At 33.4% G+C, this 15,394-nt stretch overlaps 2 protein-coding genes across 3 annotated transcripts; one reads left to right on the top strand and one right to left on the bottom strand.

Moving 5' to 3' along the window:
• The first annotated feature begins 4,402 nt into the window (after positions 1 to 4,402).
• Positions 4,403 to 5,266, top strand: LOC105763849 (RING-H2 finger protein ATL67). Its single transcript, XM_012582228.2, has one exon. It carries the CDS (start codon positions 4,522 to 4,524, stop codon positions 5,119 to 5,121), a length of 600 nt encoding a protein of 199 aa, XP_012437682.1. The 5' UTR covers positions 4,403 to 4,521; the 3' UTR covers positions 5,122 to 5,266.
• A 1,137-nt stretch (positions 5,267 to 6,403) lies between these two features.
• Positions 6,404 to 13,841, bottom strand: LOC105763848 (golgin candidate 4). Of its 2 annotated transcripts, XM_012582227.2 has the most exons (16): positions 13,733 to 13,841; positions 13,453 to 13,665; positions 12,458 to 12,556; positions 12,080 to 12,208; positions 11,373 to 11,489; positions 10,980 to 11,118; positions 10,811 to 10,875; positions 10,061 to 10,228; positions 9,853 to 9,939; positions 9,531 to 9,677; positions 8,688 to 8,984; positions 8,525 to 8,590; positions 8,195 to 8,397; positions 7,893 to 7,947; positions 7,543 to 7,728; positions 6,404 to 6,942 (listed from the first exon to the last, which is right to left on the bottom strand). In XM_012582227.2, exons 2-16 carry the CDS (start codon positions 13,663 to 13,665, stop codon positions 6,634 to 6,636), a joined length of 2,280 nt encoding a protein of 759 aa, XP_012437681.1. In that variant the 5' UTR covers positions 13,733 to 13,841; the 3' UTR covers positions 6,404 to 6,633. The 2 variants fall into 2 exon arrangements, with proteins under 2 accessions (XP_012437681.1, XP_012437680.1); XM_012582226.2 differs by having other exon boundaries at positions 13,453 to 13,827.
• Positions 13,842 to 15,394: the final 1,553 nt, after the last annotated feature.

Below are 15,394 nucleotides of genomic sequence, written 5' to 3'. Positions count from 1 at the left end.
CATTTTTGGAAAAGGTCATACAACAACAATTTTGAAAATAATACAACTCAATAAATTTAACAATTATCATTTGGTCAAGAATAAAATTTCAATTTAAAAAAAATAAGAAATGACCAAATTGAAATGTAAAGACTAAATTTATAACTTATGTGTAGTAAAAGGACTAATAGCATAATTTAACTTAATTTTTATAGAAAGATAGATCAAGTGCTGATTTGAATTTAACATGAAATCATTTCTTCAAAAACAAAAGAAAAAGGAGAAAGGAGTTTGACGCCTAAATCTAATTTACATTAGTTTTAGAATTTGGTTTTTTTTCAATTTCGGTTTATGTAACAACGTGATATTCGATAAGTGATGATATGTCACAATATCATAACGTCACATTGTCACATATATCTGAAAAAAGTTACAAAATTTCAAGACTAATGTGGACTAAAAAGCTTAAGGACTAAATTTAAAAAATTATCAAATTTAGAAGTTAGATGTTACTTTACCCGAAATAAAGTGTAAGTATATTTACCAAAGAACTAAGAACTTTGATTACAATTAGTTAGGGTTGAGCAAGAAAATCAAAATCTATTCGAACCATTGTGTGGGGTTCAATTTAGTTTAATTCGATGTAATGCTATTGCGATTATTATTTAAATGTTTTCTATTTAATTCGATGAAAATTTTTGGCCAGAAATTTTATTTTTATTTAATTTATGGTTAATTTCATTAATTTTTAATATAAAATAAATATTTTATATTTAAATTAGATAAAAAATTACTTAAAAATACTATATAAAATATTAAAACCAATGAACTAAATATTAAAATGGAAAATTGTTAATTAAGTGCTTATAAGATTATTAAATTAAAATTTAATTTATGGTAAAATTACATTTTGGCCCTTCAAAATAAATAAAATTATGTTTAATCGCTTAAAATTTAATAAAATGAAAAATTAATACATTATAAAATTATATTTTGATCTCTTAAAATTTATTATTCAATTATGGACCCTTCTAAAAAAATTCTAGATTCATCCCTATTTAAACTAACTATTAACATTATAAAAATAGAAAGATCAAATTGTATAAAATTAAAGTATGGTGACTAACTTCCTAATTTTAAAATAAAAGAGTGACTAAATTAACCATAAAAATTATAGACATAGTTTCATTGACCAAACTATAGAGAACAATCTAACTTAGTACTTGATTATACAACATCTCTAATGTGGGTAAAAATGGAATTACGCAATAAATATATTTTATGAAAATTGATATAAAAATTGAATTAACCTTTTCTAAAAACTATAATATCTTAAGTTTAAATCTCATTATAAATGTGTCTTTTTATTTTTATTTTTTTATATAAAAGTAATTATATTACTTTGCAAACATGGTATTTTAGTCATTACCCAACTCAATTGGTGCTCGGTTGACTCATGGCTAGACCTGCTCATGGGTCGGTCCACCCAGCCCGACTCGAAGACCCGCTCGAAAAATGGGAGGGTTTGGACAAAAATATAAGCCTGAAAAATGGGCTTGGGCAAAAAAAAGGGCCCGTTTAAAAAACAGATTGAGCCTCAGGTAAGGCATTTTTAGCCCGGGTCCAGCCCGAATTCACAAAAGGACAAAAAAATACTCTCTTTTTTTGTTGTTTTAATGCTATTTTCTTGTTGTTTTCTCCCTATTTTGCTACTATTTTACTATTATGTTACTACTATTTTGTTGTTATTGTTTGGATATTGTATAACACTTGTTTTATTCTTAATTTTGTTATTATTTTAGAGGCATTTGCTTATTAAGTTGCATATATTCTAGTGTTATTTAAGTATACATATTTTTTAAAATTTTATTCAATTTGTTGGGAAATATTTATTTTAATGTTTTTAGTGTTTTTGATGTATTATATATATTTAAAAATTATATAGAAATTAATATAAAAATTAATACGGGCGGGCCGAACTCGGGTTTTAGCATTTTTATTTTTTATATAAAAGATATAAAACGACTAGAAACATACTCAAAGTAATTATATTACTTCGTAAACACGGTATCTTAGTATTACCCAACTGAGTTAGTGCTCGGTTGACTCATGGCACCAACTCAATTAAGTAATTAATATAAAGTATAGAAACACCCTCGAAATAATATAATTTACTTTGTAAATCGATGATATTTTAGTCATTACTCAATGAATTGGTGCTTGGTTGACTCGTGATACCAACTCAATTAAAAACTTTTGATATATTTGGTATAGATAAATAAAATTATTTTTATAATTATTAGTAAGAAAAATGTGGTATTAAAGTAGATGGAAGTGTAAGGAAAAAGTGGGAGCCAATGCTTTGCTTTTAGCCTTTAAAGAAGCATCAAACCCATGACTTAAAAAGAATAAACTATCAGACTGTAATACAGCTCCATTTTGTTAATTTGTTGTGCTTTTTTCATACAATCAAACCCCATTTTGGGGATTAAAGTTTTTTTTTTTTGTAATTTTACTTTGATGATCTTATTAATGGTCTTAATTTCTTCATAACAAGATTGTGATGGCAAAAGTACTATGGAGTTTCTCGTATTAAGAGGTAGATTGTATTTTATTTTTTTATTTAAAAATAGATAAATTAGTCTTTGTATGTTAGATAAAGAATAAATCGATCATTCTGTTAAAATTTCTATCAATTTCTACTGTTAACCATGAGGCACACGTTTGGTTGTTCCGTTAATCACCAGTTTACTCTTTGGTCTAACATACATGAACTAATTTACTCATTTTTTTAGTAAATATGACAAAATACAATTTTTTAAGAGGAAAAAAAACATTAATAACCATGGAATGCAGCTATGCATAATTGAATTGGTACATTAAAAATCTATCACACAACCTGTTCAAGTGGAGCCTGTCTAGTTTAGGTCACAGCTAATACAATTTTAAGGCTAATAGTTAAGGCAATAGCTGGTGGCTAATGTTTATTGCTTATTGGCTTTGAATGCATAGAGGTAAGCTATCTATAGTATATTACTTGTGTAAAACAAGATATTTGAAGAATTTTTAAACCCATTAAAGAAAAAATCACTAATAATTTCACTGATAAGATCGATGTCATCAATTATTTACGTTAGAGGTAAATATGAAGAGGACAGACGGGAGCCTTGGCCTCCTAGATAGAAATTTTAATTGATGGTAAAATTATATTTTAATCTCCAAGAGAAAATCCCTTCAAAAATGATGAAAATAATAAATTATTATTCAATTTCGACTTCCTCTAAAAATATTTTTAAATTCACACACCCTATAATTGGGACATATCAAGTTGTATCACTAACCTAAACAAGACTTTACGACATTCTTCTAATCAAAAGTGAACACACAACTCTATGAAGTTCAATCACCCTGTACTCGTATCTCTAGGCTCTTAATTCCCACAACTACTCAGAGTCTTGACCTTCTCCATCCTTAAATCCATCAGCAATGATAAAAAGAAATGTCATTCGTCAAAAAGGAAAATCAACATGAGATATTCAGCCTGCTATTTATAATTTATACCTTGGGATTTTATATTTGGGACATAGGGTGCATGTTGTATCACGTTTTAGAACTGTATGTATGTATATGTCCCCGCTTTCGAAATGTTCTCCAAGGGAGTACTTTATTTGGGTTACAACACTTTCCCTTTTTTAGAGATTAAAAAACAGGGAAAACTCTACCTTTGATTCCAAAAGAAAGAAAAGCACCCTTTTCTCTTTTCACTTTTTTCCCCTTAAAACAAAACTTACAATTATAGCATTTCAAACCCCAAAACTTACAATTTTGAGTTTGTGTATCATAGATGAAAACTTTTTACGTACAGATTAAAATCGAATCATAGTAAGATGTGAGTAATGAAAAAGGAATTTCAACAGTAAAATCTCGAGTTTGAATCTTGTATATGGAAAATAGTTTGAAATTAGTTGAAATCAAATACAATTTCCCAAAAAAGAATTTCATACAATAAATGAATTATTACCCACAAGGGTCGGATGAATATTAGAAGTATCACAAACTCCAAAAAGATTAATCTTTATAAGTATTAAAAGTGTTATGAAAATCTATATACTAGGAGTTAGATTGCATTTTACCCCCACTCAAAAATAGGTAAACTGGTCTATGTATGTTAGATATCAAAGGGCAAATTGATTTTTTTGTTAAAACTTTTATTTATTTGTACATTTAAAAGCTGATATAATTGACGGAATAATCAAATAGTAACATGTGACATACCATGTATTCCATATATTCACGAATAAAAATTAGTATTTAAAAATAGAAATAGATAAATTTTTAAGAAATTATTATTTTTTAAATAAATAAAAGGCTAAATGAAATCTTACTATTAGGGGCTCTACTTGAAAAAAACAGCTGAAGTATTAAATTAAATGCAGCAGCAAAAGCATTCATCTACCCACCTTCTCTTCCTCAATCTTCTTCTTCTTTTTGTTTTCTGTGTTTTTTTTTTAGTCCCCAAATGGATTCTCCCTTTCCCTTCAAATGGCAACCCCTCCCCTTTCATCCCCTACTTATCTCACCACCAATTTAGGCGTCGGCTACGCCATCGTCGTCGCCCTCGGCTTCCTCCTCCTCCTCTCCACTCTCCTCCTTGCTTCCTACATTTGCTTCCGCTCTTCCTCACCCCTTCCACCTCGTGCCATTTCCCCCAACCCCATTTCAACACCCACCGCCGCCAACTCCAACGGTATCGTCCTCCCCAGGATTGTTTTCATCGGCGAAGAAGACCATGAACACGACGAAGAAAACGTTGTCGTCTTTGGGCTTGATCGTGCCGTCATAAACTCTTACCCCAAGTTCCGGTTCAGCAAAGAGGAGGTGTCTACGGCGGTGGAGGTGACGGGCTCTAGTGCTCGGAACACCATTTGTTCGATATGTTTGTGTGAGTATAGAGAATCAGAGATGTTGAGGATGATGCCTGAATGTAGGCATTGTTTTCATGTAACTTGTATTGATGCTTGGTTGAAACTTAATGGGTCTTGTCCTGTTTGTCGGAACTCACCGCTTCCGACACCGATTTCTACGCCTTTGTCGGAAGTTGTACCTTTGTCTCAGTACGATGCTGATCGGAGGAGGTGGTGACTTTTGGCTTTTGGGTTACCATCTTTTTCTTTTTTTTTCTCCAATTTTTTTCCTGTGTGGAAATTTGTTTTTTTGTTTTTTTTTTGTCGTGGATGCTTTTTTTTTTTTGCTTAATGAATGGTGATTTGGTATAATTTTGGTTTCAGTCTTTATACTTTTCATATATTTAAAATTTAGTCCCTTTACTTTTTAATCTTAAGAATTCATTTTTCTGCTCTTTTAATCTAATTGAAATCCAATTGAGAAGACGTCAAAGTAATTTTATTAAATTAGATTATGTGTTTTCTTTAAAATAAAAATTTGCTCATGGGACCAATATTACACGCCTGGAAATCTAAATAAACAAATAAAATTTTAGGTAAATTTCACCATTAGTCACTAATTTATGAATAAGTTTTCATTTTGGTCACTTAAATAAAAAGATAGAATTTAATAACTAAAGTTTTTGAAATTGTTTTTTATGGCTCAATTGTTAAGTGATGCTGTTTTAGTTGGTATAATACTAATTTTAGTCATCAATTTTATAGTTTTTGGCAATTTGACCTTGATTATATATAAAATGGTTAAAAACTCTAAATTATTTAAAAATAGATTTATTTCTTTCCTTCTTGTATAACAAAAAGCTATGTCAAGAAAAATAATGTAAAAACAGAGAATCAATAATTTTGCTTAATGTTTTTTAAAGAATGGGTATTGAATCTTTTATACAAATAATATAGAGACAACATTTAAAATTAATATTCCCTCATTTTCCCACTTTATCTATTTTAATTTTTATATGCTTTTATTTAAAATTTAATGTTTTCAATTTTATCATTTTATATATAATTAGGGTTAAATTGACAAAATATAGATATTGTAGACTAAAATTATTATTATACTAACTAAAAGCGTCAATAATCGGGTGACAAAAATAATTTACCCATAATTTAGTGATTAAATAATTTAACTTGTATTTTTTAAATTGGAATTTATGATGTTTTCAGAAAAGCAAAATGAAAATAAAATTAAAAATATAGAAAATTAAATTTTAAATGTAGGAAAAATTTAAGGAAAATTGGGTATTTAGAAATGTTTTACAGAGATAAGCTGACTTTGAATATATATTTTTTTAAAAATCAAACCTTAAACAGTTATCCACCAGCCAGAATGGCCCTTTTAAAAGAAACAAGATGAATGTAGTAATAGTAATTTGGTCCAATCGTTGTAGTTGGATAGTGAATTTTATTGATCATCAATAACCTTATACCATCATACCAGATAGTCAACAATGGAACAAAAATACAAATCAAATGCCACAAATTTATTGTCATCTAGTATTTCTTTGTCATCAATATCCATTTTTCCATATAAACAGAGCAACAATGAACAATGGGAGGGATTTCATCTTTTATTTCAAGTATATGAAGGAATTGGTCGAAGACTTTAGAAGATAGAACTCATCTTGGCTACAACATCCAATAAAGAAAACTATACCTTTTGGAATAATTACATCATCCGAGAAAACCCTTTTCAGTATTTTGGTAGTAATCTTGATAAACGACCACTACCTTCCGATGTCGTGAGGGGAACGGTCGAGAATTCAGAATCTGAATGTTCATACTGCCGAAGATTTCCTACTGAAGGTGTGGGGCTCGGAGAGAAACTAGACCTAGAGAAACCAGAACCGCCAGTTGTTTGGTCAGTCGCAGATGTAGTAGGTCCTGTAGCATTTGGATTTCTTCCATTAAGGTCTTCATTGGATTTACTAGCATCTTCCGCCCTCTTTTCTCGTTCTTCGGTTTCCTTGAGTAGAAAATCAACCCATAGATCTGCAATTGACTGAGGAAAAACAAAAATCCAAGTGTTCATGATACTGGGAATAGTCAAGGCTGAGTTACATTTGATTGTTTCCCATTTTGACGCATCTTGAATTCTACGTAAACTTGAATGTCACGGATAGTGAAAATGTAATAGGTTTCTTTCAGAGACTACCGGTAAAAGTACCACGGAAGCTCTTGTACTAGGAGTCTGATTGCATCTTGCCCTAACTAATCTTTCTGTTAAAAATTCCACCCATTTTTACTGTAAAAGACTGATCCTTGTACATTAGCATGAGATACACGTGGTCAGGTTATTTCACTAGTCACGCCAGTTTTTGACAGTACAAATGAATGAAATTTTTAACAAAAAAGATCAATTTGCTATTCGATCTAATGTACAGAGACTAATTTGCTCATATTTTGAGTAAATGGGGCAAAGTGCAATTAACTCCTACTATAGGGGCCTCCATGATATTTTTACTGATGCTACTAGTTCAGGAACACCAAACCAATTTTGACCCATTTCTTCCCACAAATGACAAACGGCTAAATAAGAAAAACATTGTTTATGGGAATTTGGACACTCGTTTTTCTGAATAAGGTGAAAAAAAGAAGTCACCTGATTATCAGGGGCTATACTTGCAGGTACATCAGCCGAACCTCCACCCAAGATGCCACCAACCAAACGACCAGGTAGACCCAAAACACCCCGAACAACACCTTTGCCAGTACCTTGTTGAGCAATACCTATCCGCTGCTTGTCTTCATCTGAGAATCCCAGCATCCGAACCATAAGTTCCAAAACCTGGAATTCATATGAATGTAAGTGTAGGAGAGTACAGCAATAGTTTTTTCTAGCAGAGATCAATGCCACAGCCTCGATTACCAAATAATAGCTCGCAAAAATGAAATGGATAGAGAAATTTCATTATCTAGTTGTGTCACATAATTACTTGAACCATTTTATACCTCTTTGCTGTGGTTTCTCTGGAAGTAGGTCACAAGTAGTTTGATCACAATACGCCTGCGAAAAAGTCAGTTGCAATATTAACGTTCTAGTTATTCATAGAACATTAAAAGAAAGAAAGAAAGAGCCACAGCAGTTTCAAACTCAAATAAATAAATAAATAATCCACTGACAAAATAATAATCAAATATATTCAATTGTGACAAAAGTTAGTGTCAGTTAACATGGTAATGGTTAAATCCAGTTCTAAAATGTAGACAATTCCTCATAGTAAGAATATGATTCAAAATCTAAACAGGCTAACCTGTCAACAAGATAATCAGAGTCCATCGACATTCTGTTAAGCCTTGTCATGCTATGCTCAAGAGCACGCCTTAGCTTACTGTTATCTTCCTCAAGCTTGTTTACTCTTGCTTTCCCTTCTGCTAACATTCTTTCAGTTTGCAAAAGCTTTGCCAGAATTTCTTCCTTTTCCCTCTTTGATAATTCTACTTGTTGATCTGCATCCTGGAGAATGCACGTATGATCAGAAAGGAAAATAAGGGAAAAGCTCTTGACCTTGAGACACATGCTTTTCCACATTCCAACTCATGAAAGGAACTGTGTAATAACTAGGAAAGGAGGGAGACCATACTTTCAGAAGACCAGAAAGTCTAGAGGATTCTTCTCTAGCTAGAGCCAAATCTCGCTCCAAATGCTCCTATAACAGAACAATATAAAGCATTAAATCAAAGTTTTGTCTTTGGCCAGTGCTATCTTGAGTGTTTGTCCATACACAACGCTAAAGATTTACTTACCTTAGCTTCAATTTCAGCATAGTACTGACCGAGAGCAGTTTGAAGATTTAGTAGTTCGACATTTTTTGCATCTATTGTTCTCATGCAGTTTGCAAGTTTCTTGTTAAGATCATCTATGATTTCCTTAGACTTCTGAAGTTCGTTGTTGTTTGTCATCTTAGCTTCCTCCTGACCTGCCATTGCCAGCTTCAGGGCTTTCTCCAAGCGTGAAATTTGAGCTCTTTGATATTCATTGCTCTCACGAAGTTCTTCAATAATTTTGCTGTCTTCATCCATTTTTTCTGATTCTTCAGATTCCTAGAAAATATTGCAGAAAGATAAACCATGTTTAATTTGACTGCAGAAATTGTAAGAAATCACATTAAAATATACAGGATCCTCATAGAATGTAACAGAGGAAACAGAAAGTTGAAGTTGATCCTATTAAAAACCTAAAGTTAGACAACCATGCTACTACTGTTTTCTCTCATGGTGGCATGTTCCCAACATCCTCATCCACATAAATATATAACAAAAAATACATAGAAGCTAAAAAGATCAAGACTGCATTTCTTAATAAAAGTTCCTCTGCTCTTTTCCCGAGGGGGGTTGAATTATGGTAACAAGGTAGGGCATTATATATTTGTAAAATATACAAACAGTGGCCAGACAATTACAGTTGCATGCAAGACTCTACTAGGTGGTCATATTGTAATATCAACAAGTCAAGAATAACAAAGAAATCCTTTTAACATCACATAATCTATGCTAAACAATTTGACAGATGCCATTATAAGTTAAACTTGAAGACTTGTAAGACTAAATTTTCACCAAAAACTCCATAAAAGTTCAGGGGGGTGCAACCTTTTCTAACAAATGTTGCTTAAGACGACTTAATTCTTGTAAAGCCTTATCCCTTTCACGGCATGTTTCTTTCAGATCCTTTTCCATTTGCTGCAGTGATAGTTCCATTTCTTGCATCCGGGGAGAACTTCCTGATGAATCTAACTTCTGGAGAAAAAGATATTACACAAAGAATTGATAAAATTGAAATGCTGCAGATAAAAAGTTTCAGCAAAGAAAATATAACAATAACCAATAATGAATCAAACTTTGCCAATGCATAACATATGCACACATGACACCTGAAGAGAATATGGTTCATGCATAGCAAACTGGATATTACCAGAGTCTCTGAAGCATTGGGATCGATCTTGCCAGTTAAAGGTTTCCTGCTACTTTCCAGGGCAGCTTCAAGTTCATTCTTCTCCATCTATGAGAGGATACAAATGGAAGTACATGCACGATGTCAATATAAAGGAGCAATATAATATTTATCGACGATAATACACTTCTTTAAATGGAAACTATTAACAACGCAAGCATGTATCAACCTTTAGATGAGTGTTCTCTTTCTCCAAGGTGGCAATCGCTCTTTTCAAATTATCCTGTGTATCATCTGTACTTTCATCCTCCTGTCTATTCAACTCCATTTGCAAACGTCTTATTTCTACCATTTTTCCATTCAATTCACTGCGTAATTTGCTCAACTCAGTGAACGTCTGTCAATGCTCAGTAAAGTAAGAATATTTGACAATTAAAATCCAGAGAGAAAGAAAAATAGAGAAGAGTTTATGCATGATTCTTTTAGATGGGACAAATGAGGAACTCAAAATGGTCTTCAACTAACATAGACTGAAATGATTTGCTAACTCCCAAACGCTATTCAAATGAAGGACACAGTTATACAAAAGTAGCAAACAGATAACAAGCTAAACAATTAGCCGATATTGAATAAACATTATGCAAAAAGTCACAGAAACATAATAATTTCAAGGAAGATCCTAGATACTGGGATTGATGTTAAAAATACAGAAATGAAGTACAGCAACTAGATTATACAATTGGAACATGCTAATTTGAAGCGATAGAAAGCACGTAAAGTTTGTCAAGTCATCATCGCTATCCACGTTGATGATCAAGGGTAAATGTGTATGAATACTGCTTGAATTGAAGAAAACACATTAAGCAATTTTCAACAGAGGAACCATCATGTGCTATAAAAGAAGGGGTGGAGGCGAGGTCATTTAAAAAAGTCAAATCAATGATAACATCTATCAACACCAAACAATTTAGAAGCTTACTTTATCCTTCTCTGATTTCAGTAACTTAAGCTCCTCCTGAAAAGACTCATTCTGCTTGTGCTCCTCTGGAATGTTACAATAAATAAGAAGAAAGATGATATTTCCTTTGCTTGACAACAGATGATATTGCAAGCATCATAAATGGGTCCTCAAGGTGTACAAATTATACCTTGCAATCTCATCTGTACATTCACTAGTTTATCACGCTCTTTTTCAAGTTCCATCTTGAATTGCTTTATTTGTTGTTCATGACTAGCTTGAACTGCCTCCAGGGACCTATTTTTCTCTTCCAGCAAATCTGCAAGCTCCTAGAAGGCATGCATATATATAAAATTTTCATCAAGTTCACCTGTTATCTTAAGAAACAACTAGAAATACAGACGAAAATTTTTATTTTGGAATAAAATGGAAAAAACCAAGAAAGAGCTTAGTATCCCCTAAAACAAAAGAGGGAAAAAGCAAAACTGCAAAAGGTTTCATTACCAGGTGAACACCAATTACATTCCAACATCCTAATAGTGCCTCTTATAATAAAATAGAGGGGGGAAAACAGTGCCATTACCTTTTCTCTTCCATCATGTTTAGAGGTAAGACCATTGGACATTTGGTTTCCACCATGACGATTTTTTACTAGACTTGCCGACTTACGCAGTTGGTGTGGTGACTGATCACCATTTCCCTGGAGAAATGGCTAATGCCAATCAGCCAATAAACAATGATTTAACAGACAGAGACATGCACATTACGATAGCAGGTCACTTCTGGCTTGGTGGCAGCAGAATCATAATTCAAGGCAAACTTACAACATATCCAGTGGAAATAAATATATGTTCCAGTACAAGAACAACAAGAAAGCTCAATAATTAATATCACGCGTGTTATGTAATTGAGCCACCAAACCATCCAAGTATCCCAACCAACTCATTTTATGAAGGAGAGACATCAAGACCACAAGGTTACAAGAAGTAAAAGACCAATCTTTCATTCTACAAACAAGGATTCATCTCTACATTCAACTTTCTGTGGCATCCACCTATTGGGAGGTTCAAGGTTGCCAGAGGTATGAAACATAATACAACAAAACCTTTTCAGACCTGCTTCTCTCTAGTTACAGAAGCAATCAGAAACAGCAGACTCAGTAGTAGCACATTATGTTTGCTTTATTACATGGAACTACATATGCCTTCGGAATTACAGAACCTAATGCATTAATTCCAGGATTTCTCAATAAACAAACCTCAGACAACTCTAACTGAGAGTAGCAACTACCTTGGGTGCATTAATTCCATTACTAGATACTTTGGAACTTTCACTTCTAGCTGCACTCAAAGCTGCATTTGTCGCATTCAAATTTTGTTTCAATGAGCCATTTTCTTGGTTCAGCCTCAAAATTTGCTCCTGGAAATGAAATGCAAGGCAAATAGAGAGAAAACAGCCATTTGAAAATGTTTAAAAACTAGAAGAAAGCTGTAAATTATTTGAACTATTATCATTTGTAAGAACTGAATTTTAGACCAATCCTGGAAATAAACTAGAACAACCACAGCATGCCCTTATTGCCATAAAATATATCACCGGTCATAATTGTAAACTACCAAGTTGGCACAAGATATTTTTAAATCAAACAATACGAAAACTATCAGATACCTCTTTTTCTTTTAATAGAGCAGCATAATTGAATGATAAAGCCTTAATTTCTGCCTCAGATTCCTGAAGCTTCTTAATTTCTGCTCTGTATCTTTCAACCTACAAAAATAATCATAACACAGTTTATTTATCATGCATGAAAAGTAAAATACCACAAATTCCCTAGAAATGCCAAGCCCACTAGTAAAGTAACTTCCATGAGATTAAAGACTAAAAATTCATGCCTACAATTGACTCAATCAAAAAGCAAACAGTCATCTCTGACACCAAAAGAGGAGCTTAGGAAGCCCTAAAAGAGGTTACATTCAACCCAAAGTCAAATACTCTTCAAATATTATGGCAGAGACCATATTATGAACCTGAATAAATTTTTCTAACTAGTTCTCGTGCAAATATGAAAATCTTAATACTAGAAAAGATTACACTCAGCTACTTGGGTTCTAGGAGGCTCTCTATCAACACCAAGATGACAAGAACAAATACAATATAAATGTTACTAGTATAGCATGTTAGACTTGCAATCGTCAAATAAAAGTTCTATGCATCCATGTAAAGATCCTTGAACTATCTCAGCACTATTTCATGTTATCAACAACTTCAAACCTCACCAAGATATATATATATAAGTTTAAGCAATAAGTCTTTGGAAATTGAATTCATCAAGTCAAAGTTTTGGATCTACCACTCGGTGTTTACAGAGTAGTTTCAGGCTTAAGCTATCACTTCCCAAAGCTTGGTTCCAGATTGCCAAAGGACAAAATATTACCTACTCAAACTATCAAATGTGATATATATCCCTAATAAAAGATCGACACTAATATCCTCAATTAATAGAGACTGTTCACTCATTCGCGAACTCAAACTGTAGTGTGAACTAAAATCATTCCATAATTCTACAAATGCATCAAAAAAACAAGCTGAATTTATTCCAAACTAAGAGGAGCCAAACATTAATTTAAACAAAAATCAAGCGCGAAAACTAAATGCAATAATACCTCAGAATTTATCGGCGAATCGATTCCATTAGCGATCGGAGAGACAGAAACGGGCTTTGAATGGGCAAACCTATGAGAGTTCCTTCTATCAAAGAATGGCCAATGATCTCCATTCCCTGAACCGTAGATCTCGCGTTCTTCGTCCTCATCGTCGTGTACATCAAGCGCGATCTTATGCAAATTCTCTTTCAAATCCGCAATCGAACTCCACATCTTCCAAAGCTCCCGCAAATCAAATTCGTGGAAAATAAAAAAAAACGTAGATGGATTTCAAAAATACCTGAGATTTTCTTCGATGAAATTAGGGCAAAAAAGAACCGATACGTTTGAACAACGGTTTTGAGGATTTAGAATGTTTTTTATTTTATTTTTGCAGATACATAAACAAGAAATAAAAGGCTTAGTTAATGTATGCTTAAACAGTACCGGTTAAGATCAATTGGGCGGATCCTGAAACGGGTCCGTTCGGGTTGGCCCGTTTATATTTGTTTTTTTTTTTTTTGATAATATCAAGGTTGAAATTTTAGGACATTTTACCAAAAAAAAGCCCCTTTTTTTTTAGAAAATTACCGAAATAGGCCCATCATTTAATTATTTACTAGAATGGTCTATTTTTCGGCAAATCGGGTCCACGTAAGCGCGCTGACGTTGACGCGATTTCCTGAGCCACGTAGCGCGTTCCAGGGGACGCGATTTTGCCGTTTTTCCCACGTTAGGTTTTTTCAGCTTTTAGGGCTTAGGGTTCAGGCTTTTTAGGGTTTTTAGGTCTTGGAAGAAATAATTTCGAGTTGACGTTTCTGATCAAATAGTATAAAATCGCTTCTAGCAGGATGCTATTTGAGAAGAATTTGTGAAATCGCACCCTCATGGACGTGCTTTTGCTACAGTAGGTCATGGAAGAAATAAATTTTTTTGACGTTTCTGAGCAAATAGTATAAAATCGTTTCTAGCAGGATGTTATTTGAGAAGAATTTGTAAAATCGCGCCCTCGTGGACGCGCTTTTGCTACAGTCGGTCATGGAAGAAATAATTTTTTTTGACGTTTCTGAGCAAATAGTATAAAATCGCTTCTAGCAGGATGCTATTTGAGAAGAATTTGTGAAAATCGCTCCCTCGTAGACGCGCTTTTGCTACAGTAGCATGTTTGGGGTGAGGCTATAAATTAGACAGAAAATTTTCTCAGAATGCATAAGTCACAGCAGAAACAATTTAGAGAGGCTAAGAAGGTTAGAGTTTCAAATATGAGTGAACGTATTAGTGCTATTATTTACTACGATGGTGAGGTTTGCCACACCGAGGATGCTGTTGTTTTTTTGTCGAAGAATACGGTGCGACTGGTTTTTAACCAGAACATAGATTTGACAGAACTTCGTAAAAGAATTAGGCGTAAAATTTTCGGAACGACGCCAATAAAAGTTCTATCTATCACGTATCGATTTTGTTCTTCTGTTGATCCTGTGACATATGACTTGTTCGACATAAAATGTGCTCGTAGTTTGGAGGCAATAGTGCAAACTCATCTTGCTAGTGGAGCACCTTATATTGAGTTATATGTACAATTTACATCGCCAACTGATGTACTTGTGACCGGTGTTCGAGATGTATACACAACCCTTGGCCGACACTCGGTTAGCGGGTTACAAAATACGGAACAGCCCATGTTCGGTAGCAGTGTCGAATGCACATCCCATGCAAGACACTCTGTCGGTGGATGGGACATGTACGTCGGTGGCTCGACGTTTGATGCTGGAAATACGTACTGGGGAAAGGCATCAAGTTCTAGTGGGTGGCAATCTACATCCAATTGGGGACGTTATCAAATGCCCAGAAGAAGGGATGACGTACTCCCTACGACGTCAACCAGTGAGGGGACCTCGTACGCTGCAGATGATTATGGGTTAAAAGATAACTCCGATGTAGATCCACCTTGAGAGCCCGGGCC

The sequence above is a fragment of the Gossypium raimondii genome, chromosome 12 (assembly GCF_025698545.1).
Source record: "Gossypium raimondii isolate GPD5lz chromosome 12, ASM2569854v1, whole genome shotgun sequence".
NCBI lineage: Eukaryota > Viridiplantae > Streptophyta > Magnoliopsida > Malvales > Malvaceae > Gossypium > Gossypium raimondii.
Note: the sequence above shows the minus strand (reverse complement) of the source record. Positions and strands in the feature narration are given on the sequence as shown.